We start from the raw sequence: 26,930 nt of genomic DNA, 5'->3' as shown, positions 1-26,930 counted from the left end.
TCTCAGCACCTCATACCAAAACAAATCCCTCTAAAGGACTTCAAGGATTCTATTGGTTTTGTAGGGGTTTTAAAGTTTGCTTTGGTTTTACAATGTATAGGAGTTATAAACTTATAGGAAAACAGATATACCTAGTTTTATGTTACTAAAATTAAGATAAAAATTCATTCAAGTCAACACTGGTGCTTTGGGTTTTTTTTTTCTTAAAAGGGGTCCACATATTACTTTATTTCTTTCATTTTTTAATTTTTTGGCCACACCACACGGCCTGCAGGACGCCAGTTCCAGACCAGGGACTGAACGCAGGTCCCCGCAGTGAAAGCACCAAGTCCGAACCACTGGACCGCCAGGGAATTCCCCAGAACGGGTCCACATGTTACTTTAAAAACCTCTACCATAACAGTCAGAGACTCCAACTTAAAAAGACTGATTTTTTTAATGCTTAAAATGAGTGGTCGGAAAGCCCCGTATAAGGAATGAGGTGTTCCCGGGAGCTGTCTCCCTAGCCACATAGGGATTTTGATAGTTCCATGATAATAGGCTTAGGCTCTGGGACACTCGCAGGAGCCTTAGGGAAGAGAACTGGAGAGGAGCATCTGCAGAGGCAAGTCATTCCCTTTTGCTCCTCCCCCGGTGTGAGTTGTCTGGAGGCCCACAGAAAAGCAGAGGTGGGATCGTTCAGCTGTCCTAGATGTCTGGAGATCTGGCCACTTGCTTTTGGCTTTGTCATCACTAGCTGTGTAACTGAACGTAGACAAGTCATTTAACCTTGCTGTTAATGGGCTGAATTGTGTCCGCCTCCAAAATTCATAGGTCGAAGTCCTAAGTCCTAGCAGCTCACAATGTGACTGTATCTGGAGACAGAGCCTTTCTTTAAAGAGGTGATGGAGGTAAAATGAGGTCATGCAGGTAGGCCGAACCCAAAATGTCTGGTGCCCTTACACACACAAAGGGAAGACCATGTGAGGACACAGAGAGAAGACGGCCACCTACAAGCCAAGCAGACAGAACTCAGAAGAAGCTAACCTTGCCAACACCTTGACCTCAGACTTCCAGCCTCCAGAACCGTGAGAAGATAAACTTCTATTGTTTAAGCTGCCCACTCTGTGGGGCTTTATTACTGGCAGCCCTAACAGACCAGCACACTTGGCTGAGTCTCCTTAGAAGAGTAATGGTGCTATCTCAGACCCACGTTAGATAAGGTGTGTCAGAGTATTACACAGATACAGCACTCTATGGATCTCAACCTGATAATATCCTTTAATTCCATTCAAGCTTTGAAAACTTGATTTCGCTTTGGCCTTGTTGAGACTAACCAGAGAACCCAGATAAGCCACACTGCCTGGACCAACCCTAGAACCTATCAGATAAATAAAGATGTTGTTTTAAGCCGCCAAATGTGCAGTGATTTGTTACAGCAGCCATAGGAAACTAACACATTAACAACACAGCGAAAGATAAACACTATCACTTCACAGGTGGTCATTTTACAACAAAGCAATAGGACACACAGACAGAAACTGAGATCATGTGACAAAAAGGATAAATCATATCTTGTCAAGGCAAGAATCCATATGACATAGAATGTTTATGTTATCTTTAAATTTGTTACCAGAATAAAAACACAAAAATTTTAAATTTCCATAGAGAACTTTCAGATCTCCAAGTTATACTTCTACCATCTAATACATTTTCATACCATTTGGTAATTACTGACCTAAAAGATCTACTGATAAGCTTCAAAGAGACCTGAACTAACAAAATGGTGTGTAAAAAATCTGTAAGTTGGGTATCCATCTATTTTCTAAAGGCCTATTACTTCACTAGATTCGCAGAGATATTACGGTTAAGAAGCATTGCTTTGTAGCATTTCTTGCTTTCAGTTCTGCCCACCTTGCTGTCTGCCCTGCTACAGGGGATAAGGTCACTGTTGGATCAGCTGGGGTGGGCTGCCCCTGGTTTTCAGTCACCTTTCCTAAGATGCCCCTTCATTAATACAGACATGACCCACGTTTTTAGGAATCAGAAAATGGTGTTAAATAGTATCACTTTCAGGGTTCCACGACCTACCTCTAGCAGCATCTTCACGTCCCAAGCATCCTTTTCTTCATTTGGGTAACTTTTTGCCATATTGAAGTGCTTTTCACCAGGTCTTACCTCTTGTGGAGACTTGAGAATGCGAATCTATACTTAAAGAGATAAAATACTTAGAACACTTCAGAAAAAAGTCACAAGACTGAAATAATACGTCATTGTTTCAGCTATTCAAAAAAAGACCATCTACCATTCTTTAAAAAAAAAAGTTTTAGAGTCAAAATTCCATAAAATTCTTCAGCTCTAATATCTAATGTTTAATTTAAAAACAAACTGAGAAGCAAATGGTATGGAAAGCACATATGTCAAAGAATGACTTATACATTTATAAATGTACTCCTAAAATTTTATTTCCTCTATATAGTTGGAAAAAATGAAAACCTAGGTTCCATGAGCCTAAAATAATTTATTCCAACTACAGTCATTGATTCAGAGATACAGAACAATAAGATGTGCAGACCGCACACCACAGGAATAAGAGTACAAAAAATAAGGGCTTTTCCTTACACATACAGTACAAATTCATATTAATCCTAATTTTTTAAAAAAGGAACAAAGGTTTCTCTCCAAAGGAGATGAAACGTATAGGTTGGAAAATCTGGCAAAGGAACAGAGCCATGCTCAGCTCATTGTGTCCGGCATCTCTTCCAGATCTGCCTGCCTACAGAGGGGATACTGGGGTCTGCTCTGCCACCACGTGGTAAGCTCACTGGGGCGGCTCTGCAGCTTTGGCGGTGGGTGATCAAGATCAATTCTGCGATGAACCAGGTGAGGGCCCACTGTGACAGCATATCTAAACCACAGCCTCCAACCCACCTATCATCTTTAAAGAAACGGGTTTTTTAATCTCCTATCACACCTAATTTTTTCAATTGTTTCCAAATTTTAAAGCAAAAAGGAGAAGTGAGACAACTTTATTGTACCACAATGGAATAATCACCAACATATTCATGAAATGAAAAAGCAAGGTGCAAGAGTACAACATACCATGAATATGTCAAATACACACATATACAAACACATGCTATGCATGCATAAAATATCTCTGGAAAGATATGGATGAAACTAGTGACACGGATGTCTCTGGGGAAAGGAACTGGTTTGACAATGGGTAGAGGTTGAGGAGACTTACTTTTCACTGGCTTTTGTACCGTGTATATATTACCTATTCAAATAATAACTTAAAAAAGAAAATGCAAAACAGTAAAAGAATGGAAAAGGGGAAAATAATTCTCTTAGTTTTCTACAAGTACTATAAAAGTTTAGCATTTATAAGTATGATTTCAAATGCTTTTTTCTTTTTATTCTCTAAATTCTAACCTACAGAACCTATAAGAACATGTCTAGTTTAGTACAAAGAGCCTGGAAAAAATAGAGACAATAATTTCCTTAATTTACATGTCAGAATGTCTGTCCAAAGCAATACCCAATTTCAGAAGTCTTGTTAATCAGTCTTATCAATTTGGAACAATTTTTACTATGTGATATAATTAGGATGACATTAATACATCATTGCTGGACATACTCTATTGACAGATAAGAACTCAGGAGATTTCTGGGAAAAGAGATCTAATGGTTCTGTATGTATAAACGCCTTGCAAATGTACATAGTATTTTTAAGTAAATTTTCTAAGCATTCAACAATACGTGCTAGAATTCTAACTAAAGACATTAAGCATAATTATAGAAAACTAAAGCAAGGCAGGGGATAAAAAGGCTATGAATTCAGAAAAAAGAGAGATCATAGCAGCATAAGGCGGCTTTCTGCCTAAAATAAGCCTAAGAAAAGAATATTTCATAATCTATAAATAATATCAAAACACTGTTAAGTTTATCAGATAAAAATCACTGGCATTTCAGAATATTTATTTATGAGTAAAGTAGAAGATAAGTTTCTGGGTTGTGAAAACAAGTGACAAATATTTACAACACATAACTTAGCTGAGTATTATAACCCACATCCATTGATAAATACCTGCTCTATCTGTATTCCATAACCTTTAAAACCTGCATTGTCCCATGAAGTGTTCCGATAGATGTCATCAACTCTGTCAATTAGCTCTATCTGTGTGTATAAAAGGGCGAGAGAAAGACATTATGTATATCTTTACCACTCTTTGCAATGTAATATAAGTTCTGTAGGGGTAAAAAAAAAAAATCAGTTCAGATAAAATACCATTGTAAAAGTTTCACCAATTACAAAAACTTGCATTAAGATGTTACGCTTTACGTTGACAGCGCTAATAAAGAAATTATTGCTAGCCTCAAACTTAAAATGTTGGTACCAGAATAGAGCAGTGGTACAGTTCATCCCAAATTTCAGGTAATCAACTGCACAGGGAACCAAAATATCAAGTAACAAGTTTTTTAAAAACTGCCATTCCAGTCAACTACAGAAATGAAAGTTAAAAGTCAATCAATTTACCTAAAATATTCCTAAAAATAAGTACTCTGTTCATTCTATCTCTTGCCACGTACCTCAGAAAAACATCTTCTTCAGAAAGAGGTAAGGAACAGTGACAGATACTGCTAACCCTACACCAGACCCTCCCTGGGCAAAGTTCAGCACCGAGGACCAGGTAGACACAGAGAGAGAGGAATGAGGTCTCACCACACCTCCTTTCTCCTGTCCTCTGATTTGGGGAGGGGGAAGGTGGGTAGAGCTACTGAGGGAGGAGCCACGGTACAATAGCCAAGGACAATTCAAACTATTGAATATATAGGAACAGAATACTCATTACCAATCTGCTCCTCAAAGAGAAGGTTTTATTGTTCAAAAACTGGGTAAATGAGGTTTGCTCTGGCAGCTGTGAAGCACATTATACGTCTAAGAAATTGTTCTTTGCTTACAGTAACTGTAAACCAAGAAATGCAATTTTTAACACCAGACCTCTCATTATATTCATATTCTTGGTGTAATGAACAAAGAAGCAAACTAAGAGCCCCTAATACAAAACCCATACTAAGAAAGCATCTTTTCAAGAAGGACTCTCTTACTTAGGAACAAGAACTATAGTGACTTCACACACTACTCCTACTACCCTCATAATAAATTCACTTGACATGGAAGGGAAGGGAAAGAAGGGTGAGGAAGGGCACAAAAAAACACAGAATGGGAACAGCAAGGCAAGGAGAAAGACGTCTTTGCTGCACCGGGCTCTGCACTACGAATGAATAGCTGCATTCTCTTATTCCCTCAACATCATTTCTGTCAGTGCCAAGTTATCACGAGGAATGAGGTCATACTGACAAAAAAATGTCAATGAAATATGATTCCCTTGACTTTTAAAATTACAATAGTAAATGCTTAAAAATCCAGCATCAATACTTCTGTAATCCTGCCTGCAAATCTTTGCCCTATAGTTATGACCACAAAAGCCCCATCTATTTCATCCAGTTATAGTCCAACAATTAGCTATTTTATACCAGTACAACATAAACCAAATTGACCAACTCCTCTGATATATACATATAAGCAAAGATAATACACACAAGTTCATACAAATATCAATACTTTTTTCCCCCACTCTGGAGCATACATCCATACGTGTCACCAACAGGATCACTGCCATTATAGCAGAGATGTTTTCACAGAGTTCACTTCTATAAAGGAAGGCCTACGTTATGAACTTTCCCTAAACATAATATGCATAAAAATTCTGATGTGCAGAAAATCTTAGTTGAAAGGCAAAATGGGGTTTCAAAAATTTGAAACTAGAATCTCTATACAATAATGTAAGAACCTCAGGTGAGAGCCCTCAAATATTCTAGGGAATGACAAAGCATCTGAAACAGATCTCATCTCACTACGTTCAAATTATAGCAGTCTTCTCTTAAATGGAATTTGCCTACCTACGTGAGCTTTTTTGTCCATTACCTCATCCAGTATCAAACACTTACCAAGTAGTTTGTAGTTGTACTCTCTTCCCCTCTGCCCATGTATCTGTAAAAGCGATGATCTGCTACCACCAATAATTTACACGTGTTCTTCAGGGGATTAGGGTCAGCTCTTCTCTTCACCCGATGAACAAGCTCTAATATGAATTTGGATGCACTATTAAATCAAAATTCATCAAAACAAGGAGTGTTTTATAGTAACATTTTAAATCTACTGTATTTTTGAAACAAATATTATTTGAGCTCAGTATCCTTAACGGTATCTTGAACAGGAAAACACTTTGGAGAAAGACAAAAAGTGAAAAGTAATATAAGGTTTTCAAATTGTAGAATTCAAAACCAAGGAAAAGTGCAAAAGTACTTAACAGAATAAAACAATCACCTATCTATTGCTGGGCTATGAAGGTGTCATTTTCTTCTAGAAGAAGTCTACAAATTAAAAATTACAGTAAAAATATCCAGATAATCAAACATTAAAAAATTAGTGGGGATTCCCTGGCAGTCCAGTGGTTAGGACTCCACACTTTCACTGCTGAGGGTGCAGGTTCAATCCCTGGTCGGGGAACTGAGATCCCACAAGCCATGGAGGGCAGCCAAAAAAAAAAAAAAAATTTTGAAAAATTATTTTGTGTCAACAGGTCATTTTTTCTTATCAAATAATCACACTGTTTAAGAATTTAGTTATATACTAAAATGCTAGTAATATTTTTCTAAAGTTTTCAAAAATGAGGACAGAATATTTCTCCAAGATGGGTAGATGGTCTTTAAATGACTCTAAATTCATCTGTCCCAAGACTGATAATTTTCTTCTTTCTGAACAGAGGACAGACCTCTCTTGCTACGAACTAATTTCTTATAAACATATCTGAAGATTGTTTTTTCACAGTACTATTCTGTCATTTCTAAATACCTACAAATGAAAATATTTTCCCTCAGATTATTCAATTTCCCCTTTCCCCAATCTTTTTAAAAGTCCAATCTTTATTGCCATCATTATTTTCTAGTGTTTTCAATTCTTACAGAAAAAACATCAAGAAATTTCTGAACAAAACTCTTTTCAAGCCAAATACTATAATTACTTGATAATCGTGTTCCTTTTTATCAATTAACAACCACCCACCGAAGACAACTGTTATGCTTGCTTCTTATTTGAAATATATTTTTCTTAGTCTTACCGTCAGGTGGCTCTCTGCCTACCAGCCCTTTTGGAAGCAACTCTTCATTATCCGCCTTTATATAACCACACACTTTTGGAGACTGCAAACGTGAAACATTCTTGATATCTTCAGATTTATAAACTAACACTCTTTTGTCTTTAGTATCATTAATTAGTCTCCAAAGTGGCTAAAATAGAAAACAAATATAACTGAGATGGAAAATATAAAAATTCCTAAATATTCAAGCCTTACAACATCCCTTCCCTATTTTTAGATAACATTCATTCCCAGGTTAAGTAAACTGACTAGTCAAAACGAAGTTCTTCTCTGTAAGGACAATGGTCTCATCAGAACCAGACAGCCCATACAGAAAAGATTCTGCGTATGTATATGTGTGTGTGTATGTATCTCCATATCCGTCACAGAAATGAAAATCAAAACCTCAAGGAGACCACTTCATACCCACTAGGATGGCTGTAATCAAAAAGACATGTAACAACAAGTACTGGCATGGATGTGGAGAAACCCTCATCTACTGCTGGTGAGAATGGAATACGGAATATAAAATGCAGTAACTGTAAAATGGTGAGAATGTAAAGGGCAGCCACTATGGAAAACAGTCTGGCAGCTCCTCAAAAGGTTAAAAACAGAATTACCATATGACCCAACAATTCCATTCCTAGTATATTATATACCCAAGATCAATGAAAATATATGCTCACATAAAAACCTGTTCACAAATGTTCACAGCAGCATTATTCATAACATAAGTAGAAATAACACTAATCTCCAACTGATGAATGAATAAGCAAAATGTGGTATATCCAAACAATGGAATATTATTTGGCAATAAAAAGAAATGGTGTACTTGACACATGCTATAACATGAATGAACACTGAAAACATTCGAAATGAAAGTAGCCAGACACAAAAGACCACATGTTGTGTGACTGCATTTTTATGGAAATGACCAAGCAAATCTAAAGAAACAAAAAAGACAAATCTAAAGAGACAGAGAGTAGATTAGTGGTTTCCTAGAGCTGGGAGGGTTGGGGCGAGGGGGAAGTGGGCTTCTAAGTAATAAACCACTTTTTCAATTTAAAAATTATTAATCTCATGCAAAAGTACTTCAATAAACCTGATGAGTTTACTTTTAAGTGAACATCTCACAGGGAAATGTTAATTATGGTCATTTTTGTACTTAGTGAAACCGAGAGATACGGATGGAAAGAGAATTCCTAATTGTCCCAAAGGGTATTTGGAAAAGTGAGGAATCTGAGCAAAATTAACTTGGATCCTAAATGCACCCATTTTGGATTAAGAATTAATAGATGATCCTAAGGAAATAAGCAAACCTGTGCACTGTGGCAGAAACAACGCTGTGCATTCCCCACACGGTTTTATCTTTCTGAGCACAAGAGATTATCTTCCCCAGCCTCCTTTGTAGGCAGGTCAGAGACAAGAGTTTCTGGAACGTGGGTGGAAGTGATGTAGGCCACTTGCAAGCCTAGCCATAAAAATCCCCTGTGGGATCCTCCAGCTGTTTCCCTTCTGCGGCAACCTCAGAGAATATGTGTCCATGTTCCAGAGTATTCTCATTTTCCTAGAGACGCAGAAACACTTCAACCCACAGATCTGTAGCAGACGTTTTGTTTTCTGGACTAGTATCTGACATACAGCCATGTGTCTCACACAAATGTGGCCAGTTTGCTCTTGGTTTCTACTGCTAGGATTTCAATGGAAGAATGGCCAGAGCCTGAGTTTCCTACAGTTTCCTCTTTTAACTTCTCAAGACTATGAACTATCACCTTTTATAGATCTTGCATTTCCAGAGCATCTAGGAAAGAAGATTTCATCTTCATCTTTGAGAAGGATTATTAGAGAAAGAATAAAGAAAAAATGAGGCAGTTCCTCTTCCCATTATCCATCTCACATGTGACTTTCAATTACTGTACTTAAAAATACAGAGTGCATCCTATGACAGCATCTTAGATATATAAAATATATGTATATTTTTTTAATCATCTATTTGTCTGGTTTAAAAAAATATATAAATACAAGGAGAAGAGAAGTTCAGTATAAAGACCCTTTTCTTCTTAAGACAACTGCATAATGGCTTTCTAAACATCAGAGATACATGCTCCTGATAAAAATACTCACATGTAGACTTACCTCTACATTATATTCCACCCCATCTGTGTTGATTCTTATTGTGATATCATCATCTCCTATGTGGGCTAGAACCCTAGAGTCAGGCTCACCTTAAGAGAAAAGAAAAGTCATTATTAAAAAATATTTAAATCAAAAAATAAACTATGCACTATCAATAAAAATCAATACAGAGTGGAATGTGCCCAGGCACTGTGGAGATGTAAGAAACACAGGCCCAGAAAGCAGCTGGGTTTTCTCACTCTTAAGGAGGAGCCACAACTCTAGTCATTTGAAATCGGCCTCTTTCCCTGAAGCCTCTTATGAGAATTATCTAGCGTGTTACAGAACAAAACAAACAAGGGTACATTTTCTTCTGGAATAACTTTACCTACTTTGGGGTAAGAAAGAGGAGGCAGAAAGCATGATTCAGAATATACAGGTCTTGAACTGTACTACTTGGGTATTTTAGTGCCATTTTTTTCATATTGCAGAAAATTTTCCAGAAGTAAACTGCAATTGCTTGTTTAATATATTTTCTTAAATAAATACATGACAGGATCACAGAGTCAATTATTTTATCTCCTATCTTCCTTGTTTACAATCTCATAAGGGAAGTCGACAATCTCATAAGGGAAGTTGACAATCCCTCCCTGAAGACAAAAGGTTAAATTCGTATGACTTAAGAGGAAATCTGTTGTAATCATGAAAATAGCCAGTTAGTATGACATGCTGGATAATACCCATTTCCTCCTGTTTTAATGTTTCTGCTTCCAGATTTACAAAGCTCAAATAGAACAAACAATAACACTTCTTTGACACCCCTTTTTCCTCCCCTCAAAAAAGAATATACAATCTAGTTCAATCTGGACACCTAACCCCCAAGCACAAAGGCAAACAAATGAGCACCTACTAACCAACCACATGTCCACTGAAGAAGTCCTGCCATTTGACGGGGTACTCGCTTTCATCTTTCCCATCTACCACCACGACTTTGAAATTTTGGGAAAAGCGTTCAGTACTTGATGTCAGGTATAATTTAAAATGCCTAAAGAAAGAATGCATCTGAACTTTAAGCACATAAAACAGAGGCCTAATTTTCATTTAATTAAACTTACTTAAGAAAAAAGTTGACATGAGTTTACATTAACAAAGTACTATGCAAGTTATAACTACTGCTTTACTTAGTTATAAGGTACTTAGAGTGTTGTTATCTCCAGTAAAGACAAAACAGACTAGTTTCTTTAGTTGTAAGAACTTGGCAGACCAAAAGGAACTAAAAGTGGGGGGAAAAAAGATCCAAAGAGCTTATATATTCATCTTTTCTGGAGACTTGGAAAAATAAAGAAACACAACCGGATAGTTTAAGCTGGAGTTCTGCTTATCTTAAAAATTTAGGGAAAACTGATATTACTGGATACCTTTTATTGAACACCTACTCAGTGCTAGCTGCTCTGTACGCTGTCTCCACCTCACACAGTAAAAACTGAGATTAATCAACATGCTCAAGGTTCCACAGCTGATAAACAGAGGAACTGAACACTGAACCTGGCTTTTACTTCAAACGCCTGCACTCCACTGCCTCCAGCAATCAGCTGCTCTTACTGCTGCACAAAATTAATAAATACACTACTTTCCATGTTTAAAAGCAGCCATGCTTCTTTTCTCCTTCTAAAGAGAACTTACCTTGAAAAAAGTAATCCACAATTACCATGAGGAAAATAAGTATCAGGTATCCAACAAAGATATCAAAATACACACTCCAGTTCTTTAGTTGGTTTAAATACTCTTTTTTTTTTTTTTTTTTTGTGGTACGCAGGCTTCTCACTGCTGTGGCTTCTCCCTTTGCGGAGCACAGGCTCCAGACGCGCAGGCTCAGCGGCCATGGTTCACGGGCCCAGCCACTCCGCGGCATGTGGGATCCTCCGGACCAGGGCACAAACCCGTGTCCCCTGCATCGGCAGGCGGACTCTCAACCACTGCGCCACCAGGGAAGCCCTAAATACTCTCTTGTACAAGTTTCTTTCCTGACATAAAAACTGGACATGGTGAGCAAGAATTTTCAATGATCATTTACAAAATTCTTTCAATGTACCCAAGAACACCAAAGATAAAGGTATGGTTTTTATCTCAGCCACAGGAACGAATTTTGTCAGCTATGGTGTTGAAAATATAAAATGTTACAGGTTTGGTAAATCGAAACTGCCAGGAAGAATCCAGAGTGGGACTATCTCCATGGCAACACTTTTTTAACTTTTTGAGCATAACAAGGTAACTTCAGTTTGTTTGTGTTTTTAATGGTCATTGGGAAGGAGACACAATAGAAGATAATCTCAGAAAACCTTGGAACATTTTCTCCTGCTACCTTAAAACGTACCTTCCCACAGACAGTTATGATTTTTTTCCCGTCAGTCATGCTGAGAACTTTGAAAAGAAAAGCATCCCTCCTGGGAATTCCCAGTGGTTAGGACTCTGTGCTTTCACTGCCAAGGGCGCGGGTTCGATCCCTGGTTGGGGAACCAAGATCCTGCGAGCCGGGTGGCACGGCCAAAAACAAACACAAGAAAACAGAACAACCACCACCACCAAAAAGAGCATCCCTCTTCTGAATGCCTTACTAGTTAGTTTTAGACTCTCTAGGAGTCTCAATACTATTTTTGCTTAATGTTCTTTCCAGGAAAATCACTAGAATTGCACTCTTCATTTTCTACATTAATCTTCTATGTCGTAAAGAAAAGGACCAAGTGTTGGTAAAATTCCTGTTTCTTGAGTTTCCAATCTTCACCTTTGAGCTATAAAACCTCCAACAGGATATGTCAGTCAGAACTTATAGTTTACTTTATCCTTCCCAAATTATGTGAAATCGTGTACTTACGGACTTCCTTTAGCAATTTATCTTTCTGACTTTTAAGGATTTACAGTGACTACAAACTGGTGTTAATCAGTCTGAATTAACATTATTTTCGTATCTTTTTCTGGGGTATATCTGTAAAATGATCACCACAATAAGTCTAGTTAACATCCATCACCGCAATAGTTTCTTTCTCGTGATGAGAACTTTTAAGATCTACTCTTTCGAATATGTAGTACAGTATTATTAACTATAGTCACCATGCTATACATCATTACATCCTCGTAACATGTATGTTATAACTGGAAGTCTGTACCTTGTATCTATTTTTTTATAGTGTTTTATTTATTTTTGGCTGCGTTGGGTTTTAGTTGCAGCACGCAGGCTCAGCAGTTGCGGCGTGCAGGCTCAGTTGCCCCGCAGCATGTATCTTAGTTCCCCGACCAGGGATCAAACCTGCGTCCCCTGAAATGGAAGGTGGATTCTGAACCACTGGACCACCAGGTAAGTCCCCATCATATCTATTTTTAATGGTCCATTTAGCTGGGTATATATCTCTCTCCTTCCTTCCTCCCTTTCTTTGTGGCTACACTGGGTCTGCATTGCTGCACGCAGGCTTTCTCTAGCTGTGGCGAGCTGGGGCTACTCTTCGTTGCAGAGCACAGGCTTCTCATTGCGGTGGCTTCTCTTGTTGCAGAGCATGGGCTCTAGGCGCGCACGGGGTTCAGTAGTTGCAGCTCGCGGGCTCTAGAGCACAGGCTCAGCAGTTGCGGTGCTCGGGCTCAATTGCTCTGCGGCATGTGGGATCTTCCCAGACCAGGGCTCGAACCCATGTCCCTTGCACTGGCAGACGGATTCTTAACCACTGTGACACCAGGGAAGTCCCCACTTTCATTTCTTTATCAGTTCTAGCCCTCTTCAAATATTTTGAGATATTTCACTTTTTGTTTGCTTGTTTGCTTTGTAACAACAGAATTTCATTTCTCGTGGTTCTGGAGGCCGGGAAGGCCAGGATCAGGGTGCTGGCAGATTCAGTGTCTCGTGAGAACCCACTTCCTGGTTCAGAGACAGCTACCTTCTCACTGTGTCCTCACATGGCAGAAGGGATGAAGGAGTTCTCTGGGGCCTCTTTTATTTCATGTTTTATTTTATTTTATTTTTTGGCCACATGGCATATGGGATCTTAGCTCCCTGACTGGGGATTGAACCCACGCCCCCTGCAGTAGAAGTGTGGAATCTTAACCACTGGACCACCAGGCAAGTCCCTGGGGCCTCTTTTAAAAAGGCACTAATCTCATTCATGAGGGTTTCACCCTCATGACCTAATCACCTCCCAGAGGCCCCGCCTCCTAACACCATTGCATTGGGGGTTAAGATTTCAACAGATGCATTTGTGGGGACACACACAGTCTACAGCAGTCATTTTCACAGTGGACCACCAGGTCAAAGGGGTATAAACACCCTCCAGTTTCTGTTTCTCCTGAGGCCTGGGAATTCATCTCTTCCTAGGTTCCTGTGTATATTTCTTTTCTTTTTTTATTGAAGTATAGTTTATTTACAATATTGTGTTAGTTTCAGGTACACAGCAAAGTGATTCAGTTATATATCTATATATATGTATACATCTATATTTTTTTCCCTATTCTTTTCCATTATAGTTTATTATAAGATATTGAATATAGTTCCCTGTGATACACATAAATCTTTTATTTTATATACAGTAGTGTGCATTCTGTAAATCCCATAATCCCAATTTATCCACCCCCTTCCCCTTTGGTAACCATTAAGTTTGCTTTCTACGTCTGTGAGTCTGTTTCTGTTTTGCAAGTGAGTTCACTTGTACTAATTTTTAGATTCCACATATAAGTGATATATAACAGGTATAACTTTTTCCGAAAAAATTATAACATTATCAAAATAGTATTAAAATATTTGTATTATTTTTTTTCAAATTAACAAACTGTAACTGTTTTCCCAAAGATACATTTTTTTTTCCATATACACCCATCATACACTGTAACCCAAAAAAGCAGTGTACATGAAATAAGAGAAAATAAATGAAAAATCCTTACCAAAGCATAGGTAAGGAGGCTCTAGGCTGGAGCACAGCTGAGTTTCCAGCAATATAAGGAGGCTCAAAAGTTTCTTTTAAGAATGCCTGCTAGCAAGGGCTCCAGCCAGGTGGTTGGTTGGTCTGTAAGTCAGTCTTGAGTACTTGAAACAGTTCTGTAGTTTTTGGTTTTTTTTTCCTTAGCATTTAGAATAGCCATCATTGTCCTGCAATAGGCAGAGCTATTACGTCCAGGAAAAATGAGGGAGGGAACCACAGAGGCAGCGTGAGATCCAAATACAGCATTCAAAGGTAATTGGTCCAGTGGTGCCTAGGGAAGGAGGAAGGGGATGGCACTCCCGGGTTAGCCATCTTCCTTCGGGGCTGTGTACTAGCCGTTTTCTTCATGGATCTGCACCAAGGACTTGTAGGCCTGCTGTGCTCTTGTCAGGCTGTACTGAGATTTGCTGGCTCCAAACTGCACTCGTGCTTTTCCCTTCACCAGTGTGGCACTGATCTGCATGGTCGCTGACTCTCTTCACTGCTCCAGCCCTGCTTGGTGAGAAGTTCCATGCAGATGGCACCTCCGCCCAGAATATACCCCCCGGAGAGGACTGGAGACACAACCCTGACAAACGGCGCTCAAAGGGAAAGTTATCTTTAAAAGAAAAGTTAAGTAGAATGAAGTCAGCTCCTTTTTTCTCTTTGAGGATCTGGAGATCGTTGTGCAAAGCGCTGTCCTGGTCAGCTTTGAGGAGTCTGACATTCCAATCATACAGACTGTCATTCACGAGTTCGACTGCATAGTTTCCACCTCTGAAACTCTGTGATGGGTACATATCCCTGAGCTCCTTCATCAGCCGGCCAGTCGCCTGCACCGAGCCAGACACAGCACCATTTAAGTAATCTTGCCTCAGGTTCTTTTTAATTTTCTCTGGTATGGCCAAGTCTTCTTTTCCGACGCCGTCATCTTCAGACTTCTTGCCCTCGGCTGGCTCTTCTTCTTTCATTTCATAGTGATCAGCAGCCAAGTTAGGGTCATCGGACTCCACTGACCAGATGGGGGCACAGCAGGGTACAACTCCATGATGTTGCAGTGGATGCAGACGGGATCCCCAGGCACTGACCCCCGTAGCGGGAGATGCGGTCCAGGCGCGGACCCCTCACCCCAGCCCCTCCGGCCCCAGCCAGCAGGAACTCTCAGCTCAGCTCGTCCAGGCAGGCGCTGGCAAGGCGGAAGCGCTCGTGGCCACAGTGAAAGGTGGACTCGGGCAGGGCCCCCGCCCCGGACCCACCCCCTGGGCCGCCCCCCCGGTGCCACTCCCTGGCCCCCCCCCGCTGCTGCCCCTGCGGCTGCCCCTGCGACTGCGGCTGCCCCTGCGGCTGCGGCTGCGGCATCCTCCTCTCTGCTCCGGGGCCGGCGAGCTGGGAGCCTCCGGCCTCCGCCGCCACCGCCCTCATTACTTTAATAGTAATACTATTTCTTGATTTATAAAAAAGAGGGAATGTAACTTCTGGGTAAATTTCAAAGTTTTTTTTCCCCATAAGATTACTCTTTAACTCATCATACACTCTCTCAGTGTTTCCATGCTTTTTCAACCACTAATAATCACATCAAAATTTAATGTTATGATCTTAAATTATTTTGCTTTCGTCTACCATCTAAAAACAGAACATCTCATTTACCATCACCATCAAATAATGAGTGGCTTCATATAGGCAGTTCAGCCCTCTACAATTTGATCATTTCAAGTATCCCATTTTTTTTTTCTTTTAAGCTTCAATAACACAGTATAACAGAAAAGAAAGGGTATGGGCTTTGGATTCTGACATACCTGACTCAAATCCCGCCTCCACCACCGACTTGCTGTTTGATCTCTGCCTTAACTTCTGAACCTAATTTATCTTCATCTATACGTGGAAGTAATACCAACTACTAACTGAAGGGTTTTGAGGGTTAAATGAAATAAACTACTTTAAAGTACCCGGTACTAAGTTCTCATATATTGTTAGATACTTTTCCTGTTAAACATTTAAGATGAAATTTAAATTATAATTTCTCTGCTTCAGAGGGAAGATAAGGAGATGTTGTTTAACATTTCCTTAATGAATCAATGGCATCTATGAAACACGAAAGAGAAGTATGTTAGGCTATGGCAGTGTTTGACCCTAGAGTAAGGATTCTACAGGCTACCTCAAGTCTAACTTCAAAAGAAACCCAGAAAACTAAACTTTGAGTTCTTATCATTTTAAAGTCTTCTCCCTTCCTCCTTTGCTCCTACTCATTTCTCGCTGCTACGTCTCCACTCCTTTGTCAAACTCTTCATCAGCATAGCAGAAATAACACAAGTTTTGGAAGTCAGACTTGTGTTCAAATCCTTTAACTTCCACTTTCTAGCTGAGTGACTTTGGGCAACTTACCGAACCTCTCTGAGCCTCAGTTTTTCTTTGCCTTCAAAAAGGGAGTAACAAAGACTTCTATGCAAAGTATGGTGAGAATTAGAGATAATATATGTAAAGTGCCTACTGAAGTAAATACCTGATAAACTATAGCTATTATTAATATCACCACTCTGCTCAAATTTGCTATAGGTGAAGCTAGATAACCTATACTGCAATATTTTGACATAAAATCCAACAAAAAGAAATCATTCAAAAATAATCTTCCCTGGTGGTTCAGTGGCTGAGAGTCCGCCTGCCGATGCAGGGGACACGGGTTCGTGCCACGGAGCGGCTGGGCCCGTGAGCCACGGCCGCTGAGCCTGCGCATCCGGAGCCTGTGCTCCGCAACGGTAAAGCCCACAACAGTGAGAGGCCCGCGTACCGCAAAAAACAAAAACAAAAATAATCTAAGGATGAGGGCAATAACTAGGAAAAATAAAAAGATATAGTAAAAATATTTGCATAAAATATCAGTAACACATGTGATGATGGATTCATTTCCTTAATACCAAGCACTACTACAATTCAGTAACCCAAAGGATAAACCCAATAGAAAAATGGTAAATGGATACAAAAAGGCAGACAGAAAAATAAATTATAAACACATGAAAAGATGATCAATTTTACACAAAATTAAAATCAAAACATTTGTGAGGTACCATCCCCTTTCAGAGCAAGAAAAGTCAAAGGCTGATAAAACCTAGTATTGGCAAAAGGATAACAAGAAAGAGGTAAACTCACACACTGTTGCCAGAAGAATAAATTGGTCTAATGTCTTTAGGAGGAAACATGTCAACATCAATAAACATTTATAATATGTATACCCTTGATCCAGTACAGTAATTCACCTTTTAGGAATGTATCCTATAAAAATACCTAGATAGGGTATATGTATAAAGATATTCACTGGAGCACTGTTTGTTACAGGAAAAAAAATCACTTTGATTAAACAGTATCCATCTGTACGGTACTAGTCAACAAACTGTCATAATTTTACACAATAGGAACATTTATGCAGCTGAGATAAATCTATGTTATCTATATCACCTACATATATATAGATCTATATGCAAAAAATATGCATTAAAATCTTTTGGAAGTTTATACAGGAAACTTGCTGGGTCTGGGAAGTAAAAACTTCTCACACCCTCTATAGTTTTGTTTTGTTTTTTTGCCACACCACACAGCATGCAGGATCTTAGTTCCCTGACCAGGGATCAAACCTGTGCCTCCTGCAGTGGAAGCGTGGAGTCTTAACCACTGGACCACCAGGGAAGTCCCTCTTAGTTTGTTTTCTAAATCAGGTGCATATATTACTTCTATATATGTGTTGGAGAAGGCCTACCCTATGTGTAAAGAAAAAGGCCATTTATATGCTCCCAACGTTTGTTATTTGATATTAGTAAAGCTCCCTAAAAAGACTTTAGAAAGAGGCCTGTTATTATCTAACACATTTACATCTGCAAAACACGAGATATTAAAATTAATGCCCAAATAGACCACATCTATCAGTTTGTGCTATGACATAAGAGCAATTCAATGTGGAAAGAGACCCAGCTCACCACTAGGCTGTGGAGTCCTAAACAAATCCTTTATCTCTAAACCTCAGTGTCTTCATATATAAAATTAAGACAGTACTTAGTATAAGGTGGACAATTCTAAAGTAGCACAAAAGTATTATAATCATTCAATTAATTAAAATTCTTTGTTAGAATTCCAAAAAATAAATAAATATACCATCATTAATTCCTTTGGAATACACATCTACATTTTAAAAAATAGTCATTATATGAATTTTAGAATAAGCAATACACTATTATAAGAATCATGACAGACTATAATTATATTACAAATCTTTAAAATGTAACTTTCTAAGATTTAATTAGACACTCCAATTTTTCTGCTTTTACCACACCAAGTTCCTCATTGCCCCAACATTATTCTATGAATAATTCAAATTACCTTTTCAAGGCTGAAAAAATTAGTAGTGTTTCTAAGTGTGTTGAAGCCTGTAGATCCCTTTTTCTTACAGAGTGCTGTTGGATATTGGATAAAGAGAGGATATCGTAGTCTGAGAGCAAAGAATCAAGCTTTTCTGAAATAAAGGTAAAAAGGTTATTAACACCTAAACCTACCAATCCATTGTAATATCATTAAAATGAGAGTCAGACAACAAACTCTTCCTGATGTAATGCCCCAGCACGACCTACAAAATACTCTTACCAAACACACATACACATACATACATACACATACACACACACACACACACACACACACACACACACACACACACACACCAGTTTTTAAGACAAAAAGGGATTAGAGGTTGCCAAATTAAATAACAGCTTTAGGAAGTAATCAGCCACACCTAAAATGTTCCATTCCTGCAAAACAAATGATCCAATTTCTCCAGGAAACAAATGGCATGAGAATGACGGGAGGGGTGGAGACAGAAGGGACTTAAGAATACAGCAAGCAAGCCAGTGTGTGAGCCATTTTGGATCCTAGGCCAAGCAAATCAGTTGTGGAAAGATATCTGTGACAATCAGGGAAATGTGAACATGAGTCCATGTTCATATTAGATGCTAATAATTTTGCATCTAATCTAATCTAATCTCAGAGAGTATCACAGTATGCAGTGAACTAACTTCTAAATTCAAGGCATTTCTGGCTTGTATAGATAGAATTTTTAAGATCAAGCCTGCCAACTTGACCTGCCCACTGCCCACTTGGGCTACATCAATTCCTCATCAGTTGATGTACAGTAACAAAGAGCAACAAATGTATTAATGGCCTGAGGAAACCAAACTGGGAAAGTAAATCTTTTACAGAAAATCTTTTATAGAAAAACCACATATTCCAAATCAGAGAGCAAAGAAGTGGTAATATCCCTATCATTGTTGCCCTCAACAGACACAGCAGAATATCAATCCACTGGACAGCAGGAAGTATAAGTGGTAAGACCAAACCAATCCCTAGGAAAAGAAAAACATTAATTATTTTACCAGGCTGACTTGGAACCCAGGAAAAGCAAAGATGGACTGCCCCAAAGACAGAACAAGCACAAATAAGTTTTTATTTGGTATAGAGCAAGAGTAAACACTATAGAGTATATGCTACCCCCATAAGTCACTTTTTATCAACAGCAACTCAGCTGTCTCTCCCACAATCAGGAGGATTTTTGGAAGACAATTTTGACTTAAGTCAAAGACTTAAGTCTCTGTAAAAACTGTCTAAAAAGATTTGAGCTGATGCTTTCCTTTTCTCTCAACAAATATCACTGGAGAAGCAATGGTATTCAAAATCATTCCACTGGACTTAGAATGTCCTCAAAATATAGCAGCAGGAGCTTAAAATACAAGTGTGTTGCTACTGCAGTTAAATATGCTCACAAAACCATTTTTAAAAGAAAGAATCCACCCAATACTTTTCTCCGTCCTCTTCCCCCGAATATCCTCAATTGGCTCTTTCATCTGGTCATTCACTGCTGTGTGCCAGGCCCTGGTCTAAGTTCTGAGATACAGCACTCAACACAGCCAAGTCCTTGCCTAAAGCAGCACTCATCTTAGTGGGAGAGACGGACAATGCAAAAGAAAATCCACGTCAGTGCCATGGTGTGAAAACAGGACAGCAGAGAGGCGGTGGGAAAGGCCAATTTATACAGAGTGGTCAAAGAAGGAAAAAGGCCCCACTGTCACACAATACTCAAGCAAATGTGAAGAGACACACTACTATATGGTTAAAGCAATGTAATCAAAGTCCACTCAAGGCTCTAACTCAAGATAAGATTAAAGTGGTAGCAAATTTCACACTTGCTGGGTACCACCCATTTTCTGTTAACAAAAATTTCCTTTCAATTTTAATCCAGAGGAAAGCTGTTTCAGAAGGCATCAATCTCTTTCATGCCAATGGATGTTTATTGGTGATTTGGCCTTGCTAATTACAATGCTTCGAGGCACCAATGAAAAACCCTCAAGAAGCTTATCATTTATTCAACAATTTTTGAGTGTTTTGTTTCCCACAAGACACCATACTAGGTGTTCTATGTTATCTACACAAACACCTTGGGGTATTTTCCCCATTTTACAAATGAAGAAACAGACTCGGAGAGAATAGTATCACAAAGCTAACGAAGCTCAGGACTAGGATTTGAACTGGGGCCTGTCTGGCTGAAAACCCCAAGCTTTATTGATTTCAACTTTTGAAACTGCTTAAAAAGAGCCTACCTCTTCCTGCACCTTCCACTTCTTGGCCTCCTACATTTTGACATGTCAATCAAACATGACCATGCCTCCCTCTGAATTCTGAAGCTTTTTGTTTACACCTTTTTTTCTGGCATTTTTTAGTTGTATTTGTCTTATCTCACAAATAGACTGTAAAATGGCCAAAAATGAGCTGTTTTAAAATCACAGTATTCTTACCTCACAACACCTGGCACAGAACCTTGCACAAAACAGCACTCGTTTGCTCAAATTCTCAATGCTGATAAAATCCTTTAGCTCTTCGACTTCCCTGATACAGGCTGGTACACAGACTCAGTTTCATTCAAGATCATAATCACTCCCACTGAGAAACTTAACCTCAATTCTTTAGTTTCACTGTCAACAAGAGAGGCCAGCTGTTCTCAAAGAGTGCTCGCTACAAGCAGTCACCACCTGGGAACTTGTTTCCCATCCCGGACCCCCTCGATGGGAAATTCCAGGTGCAGGGCCCAGCCATCTGTGTTTAACATGCCTTCCAGGTGATGTGGATGCACACTACTCCTGTTTGAGAACCACTGAACTAGGCTAAACTCAGGAAATAAAGTGAAGAAAAGGACCTTTAAGCACAAAGATGTTCACTGTTCAGCCTTGTATTAGTTTTAAGAAAACTGGAAACGCAGTAAATTAATACCTGGCAAATAGAGAAGTTATAGCATTTCCTAATGACCAAAAAAAAAAACCTGCAATCATTTAAAATGCTGTTAACAACAGGTTTTAAGAACATGAGGAAACACTTATAATATTAAATAAACAAAGGTAGATTTAAAAACTGTTCATACTGCATGACCTTAACTATGTATACAAATAGGGCTAGAAAAAAAATAAGAGCAAGATAGTAACATCTTTGGTTATCTTTAGGTATTTTTCTATAATAAGCACTTTTTAAATGCAGCTTGCTAAAGCACTTTAAAATACTTAATATGTTTCAATTGTAATTTACTCCTTTTAATAACGAGAGGTCTCAAATTGGACTTCTGGGAGCCATTACAAACAGTGTGGTAAATGCGCTCTCTTTGTCCAACACCCTGAGCTCCTGCTCTTGCAGGTAACCTCTCAGATGCTCGATATTTCACTGCACTTTACTTCCAAAATTCCAACCATCGGTAATCCAATTTTCTATAGCTTTTTCAACAGAATTTATATTTCCCCCCAACCATATCCAAAAATCTTAAGTATAAACCACTAAACTTCTTACAGTAGAGTTTATGACAGTTTATACTAGACAATGCTACAAAAACTACCTTCCTTATCAGCTCAGTGTATGGTCATACTCTCCTGTTTAGAAACGCCACAGTGGCTGCCCAGCATGCTCTACAATGAGAACACTTTCCTTGCTTCCTACAAGTTGCTGCAGCGATCATCCTAAACAACTGAGCTTTTCTCATTTCGGCTGCTACAAACACATATTAGAAAACAGACACTATTCAAAAGGTCAGGCTAGAGTACTGCATTATTTAGGATCCCCTCCCCAAAGCTCTCTGCTCTTCTCTGCCACGTGTTAGTTTCCCTCACTGGGCCTCCTCTGTCTGGTCCTCCTTAGGGACCCTACCCTTACTCACTGCTTTTTTAATCTCTTCCACCCCCACTCCCATCCCTCCTTTCTTGCAAACACATTCTGCACATATTTTCCCCTTTCCACCAGACCCCACCTATTCATTTATTCAACAAAAAGTTATTGAAAACCTCCTACCTTCCAAGCACTAGGGATATTAATGGAGAGAAGGAGAGATACATTTCCAATACTGCGACTTTGGGGGAAAGAGCATCACACAAAAAATCATTATAAAGTATGTCACAAACCAAGGGAGAGGAAATGGGAAGAATTTATAGAACACAGCAGGAGCTTGACCCCTGTCTGGCAAGCCAAGGATGCTTTTCCCAGGGAAACAGCACTGAAGTTAAGACCGAAAGGATGAGGAAGCAGCCAAGAGAACGAAAAGAAAGGACAGGGTTCTAAGTAGACGGCATACCTGTGCTGAGGTCCACAAGAAATACAGAACACAAAGCAAGAACTGAAAGCAAGTCAGTGAGGCTGGAGTACAGAACGGCACCGCGGACATGAAGAGGTGTGAGGCTGCAGAGGCAGGCAAAGGTCTGGTCATGGAGGGTCGTGGAACTAAATAAAGGATTTTTGACTTTGGATAAGGGCAACAGCTATAAATTAGAAATTTCATCGTGACTGTGAAACCAAATGCCCCTAAAACCAAGTTCCCCTGCCAAGTTTGTGATTAGCCTCTCTATCTGAAGCTATATTCTTTCTTGACCTGACTCTGTTGCCCTCAGGATTGAAGAGTATCACATGAAGGCGGGACTGAAACCAAGCAGGACCCTTCAGGGCCCTCCCAGATAAAAAAAAACTTTTTTTAAAATAAATTTATTTATTTTGGCTGCATTGGGTCTTCGTTGCTGCGCACGGGCTTTCTCTAGTTGCAGCGAGCGGGGGCTACTCTTCATTGCGGTGCGCGGGCTTCTCATTGCTGTGGTTTCTCTTGCTGCGGAGCACGAGCTCTAGGCGCACGGGCTTCAGTAGTTGTGGCTCACAGGCTCAGTAGTTGTGGCTCGTGGGCTCTAGAGCGCAGGCTGAGTAGTTGTGGTGCACGGGCTTAGCTGCTCTGCAGCATGTGGGATCTTCCCGGACCAGGGCTCAAACCCGTGTCCCCAGCATTGGAAGGCAGATTCTTAACCACTGGTCCACCAGGGAAGTCCCTATAAAAGCCCTTCTGTCCCCTGTTTCTGGTTTGTATAAAAGGCTTTAGTCTCTTAGACCTTCCCCGAGTTCCAAAGAGCAGATTCAAGCAATTACTAATTAGAGAAGTGATGGAAGGCTGAAACAAAGGGAAAACGGTCAAGAAACAATAGAGAGTCCTAGTTCCTCCTCCAGGGATATACAGAACAATCTGACACAAATCTTTGAGTTGTTCTGCAGGAACTAAGACAGCCCCCTCCTCCCAAGTGGAGGATAGTGACTACAAGCTGACCACAAGCACACAGAATCCAGACTGGTTGGAACCAGAAAGTTGATGATTAAGACTCATGAAAAACCACCCTGTTACTTCACCACCAACCAATCAGAAGAAAGTCATGCTCCCTGCAACCCTCACCCCAAACGTTGCCTTTAAAAACCATGTCCAGCCAGGAAGATGGATCTGAGACAAGCTTACATCTCCCATCTCCTCCATCTGTGCCCTCCCAATCAATAAAACTTTTTCTGCTCCAAACTCGGACATTTCCATCTGTTGGGCCTCACTGTGCGTCAGGCACATGAGCTTGGGTTCAACAACAACTGCAGTGTGCAGAACGGGCTAGAGGAGGACAAAACTGCAGTCTGGGAAATCAGCTAGTAAGCTGCTGAGCAATCCAGGTGGAGATCACTAAAAGACCCCCAGGTTTCTGGCTTGGATACCTGGGTAGACAGTGGCACCACATTCACTGAGATTTAAAAAAATACACATCTAAGAGGAGGTTTGGGGGAGGGATGTGTTGAAGAGAAAAACCATAAGCCCACTTTTGCTAAAGCCCACGATACCAAACCTAGGTTTAATACCTAACTGTAGTTTCGACCTTCACCAGAAAAGTAATCTTAACCAACAAGTTTGGAATTGTCTACTAATGAGGTAATCTGTCATAGGGGCCCCCTCCATCCCCCAGAGGAAGAAGAGGTTATCCATATGATAAAATCCTTGCCAGTTCCCTTCCCCCAAAAAAGATGATGTCCTAGCCTAAAAACAATCCTTTTCTTTTCTTTCGCTAACAGATCCCTTGCCCCACCCTTACTCCTATAAAAACCTTCCATTTGGTACAAACCCTCAGAGGCCCCTTCTAGTTGCTAGAAGGGATGCTGCCCCAATTCATAAATCGCCAATTAAAGCCAATTAGATCTTCAGATTTACCCGGTTGAATTTTGGGGTTTTTTTAGCAGGTTGATATAAGGGGACAGGTGGATGCTGAAAGATTCTGAAGTTCTACACTGTATCTTGTTCCTTTATATACAGTTTGCAATTATTCATTTACATAGAACTTTTTTGCATTAAGTCATCATATGTTTGCAGTTACGTCACTGATAAATCACATAATGATTTTAAGCAGGGAAAGAGTAAATCTGTTATTCTATGATTTTCAAAATCAAGATCAGTGGTTAAAAAGCAGCTGATACTTCGTTCCTTTTTTTATGTTCTCAAAGAATAAACAGAGGGCTTCCCTGGTGGCACAGTGGTTAAGAATCTGCCTGCCAATGCAAGGGACACGGGTTCGCGCCCTGGTCCGGGAAGATCCCACATGCCATGGAGCAACTACTGAGCCTGTGAGCCACAACTACTGAAACCCGCACGCCTAGAGCCCGTGCTCCGCAACAAGAGAAGCCACCGCAATGAGAAGCCCGCACACCACAACGAAGAGTAGCCCCCGCTCGCCGCAGCGAGAGAAAGCCTATGCAGCAACGAAGACCCAACACAGCCAAAAATAAATAAATAAGTAAAATAAAGTTCCCTTTAAAAAAAAAAGAATAAAAGAGGAAGCTGGACCTTCAGGCCTGCAACAAACCGGCTTTCTGGATACAGATATGGAGTGGCCTATAGATCTGATAAACCTTCTTACTCTACCCTTCTCTCATACCTGAATTGTTCTGTCTCCATGATATGCTTGTATGGCCACTGACTTTTGGTACAACGACACAAAATATTCCCTTACTTCATTCATCAAGCCAAGGCAAGTTTTTAAGATAAAACTGATTTTTAAATAATGAGGTGTTAGAAGAGTCTGGGAACACTTGTGAACTTTTTACTTAATTTCTCTTTTTTTTTGCAATAAATTGCATCTTCCTGGAATTCAACTTGCAATTGTCATGCAGAATCCCTGTAGCACTCTGCCCACTCTCCACGGCTCTGCTGCACAGAGTATGAAGAGTTCCCCCAAAAAGACAGTGTCATGTGCCCACTTCTGGTGTCAAAAGTGGAAAAGATAAAGCCAGGGCTGCTGTCAAGTGTTTATTCTGCTGGTGCAGAAGACACATGAGACTTGACTGCTCTTCAATACTCCCCAAAATACGCAGGACAAGGGAGAGGCCTGGTCGGGTCACTCTGCAACAAGCCCTAAGCATGGGTAAATCCCTCCTTGGGACTAAGGGATAAGAAAAGAACAGTGCTGTTTGCTAGGCAGTGGACCCCAGAACCTGGGAACTAAAAACCTAATTTTATGGGTTTATAACAGTTAGGGAAGCTGGAGGGTGAGCTGCCTCAAATACTTCCTTATCAAGAGCCCTTCACCTGGGCTGGGACTAAACCTGGGCCAAGACTCTCCAGCAAGACCAGTCACATGGAAACTCTGAGCCAAAAATGAAAGTGAGCACAGCCCAAGGGAACCTCCAAAGAACCCTGGATTGATCCATAAGGCTCTGCAGCTGCAATGGATGCAAATTCGGGTTAAGCAATGAGATTACTTCCACAATTTCCAGTGCTGCTGCCTTTTCCTAGATTAAACCTTGTCTCCTATACACATTCTTCTAATCAAAGAGGTAAGTAATTTTGGACATATGTTTGAGGTACCTGTGAACACTGAGGTGGATACATGAGAGTGGAGCTTCAGGGAACAGGTCTAGGTCAGAGACACATATTTGGTAGTTACCCAAACAGTCAAATGGTAAGTGAAACCAGGGCAACAGATGAGACTTGTCAAAGCCTACAACTCTTATTAAAAGAGAGAAAAAAAGAAAAGGAGGTATGTGCGGAGGGAGATACCCATCTCCTTGGTTCATTTTAGGACTAAGTTAAGGGATATGTGAAAAAGCACTTCATTTCACCTCCCAACCTCTGTGAAGCCTCTTCCTGTCCCTCCCTCCCTACCCATCTTTTTCTGACTTCCCTCAGTATACTTACAACTGAAAACACTCACCATCTCTCACAAATACAAAATGGTGAAGGATCTAAAATTCAACCACACTTGGCCTTGAAGGACACCTACACTTAATGTTCTGGAAAACCCCATGAAGGCCAAATGGAATTCTCCAGTTTCCCCACCATGGCTTTCTGCTT

General features: G+C 40.0%; 1 protein-coding gene and 1 pseudogene across 2 annotated transcripts in view; both read right to left on the bottom strand.

Annotated features, from left to right (window-relative positions):
- Window positions 1-26,930, bottom strand: part of ADAM17 (ADAM metallopeptidase domain 17) — a 52,244-nt gene that overhangs the window by 22,209 nt on the left and 3,105 nt on the right. Inside the window, exons 2-8 of one of the 2 annotated variants that reach the window (XM_027113841.1) lie at window positions 18,602-18,734; window positions 10,214-10,344; window positions 9,321-9,409; window positions 7,167-7,335; window positions 5,995-6,128; window positions 4,070-4,159; window positions 2,071-2,184 (exon numbers count right to left, since the gene is read on the bottom strand). In XM_027113841.1, coding sequence (XP_026969642.1) covers window positions 2,071-2,184; window positions 4,070-4,159; window positions 5,995-6,128; window positions 7,167-7,335; window positions 9,321-9,409; window positions 10,214-10,344; window positions 18,602-18,734 — 860 coding nt within the window. Of the gene's footprint in view, window positions 1-2,070; window positions 2,185-4,069; window positions 4,160-5,994; window positions 6,129-7,166; window positions 7,336-9,320; window positions 9,410-10,213; window positions 10,345-14,219; window positions 14,332-18,601; window positions 18,735-26,930 lie in introns of those variants that run through there. The other variant, XM_027113842.1, reaches the window with a different exon arrangement.
- On the bottom strand, window positions 14,143-15,329 carry LOC113624086 (ubiquitin-conjugating enzyme E2 Q1 pseudogene; annotated as a pseudogene).

Source organism: Aethalodelphis obliquidens, unplaced genomic scaffold (genome assembly GCF_003676395.1).
Source record: "Aethalodelphis obliquidens isolate GAN/ISIS:26980383/991018 unplaced genomic scaffold, ASM367639v1 scaffold12, whole genome shotgun sequence".
Lineage (NCBI taxonomy): Eukaryota > Metazoa > Chordata > Mammalia > Artiodactyla > Delphinidae > Aethalodelphis > Aethalodelphis obliquidens.
Note: the sequence above shows the minus strand (reverse complement) of the source record. Positions and strands in the feature narration are given on the sequence as shown.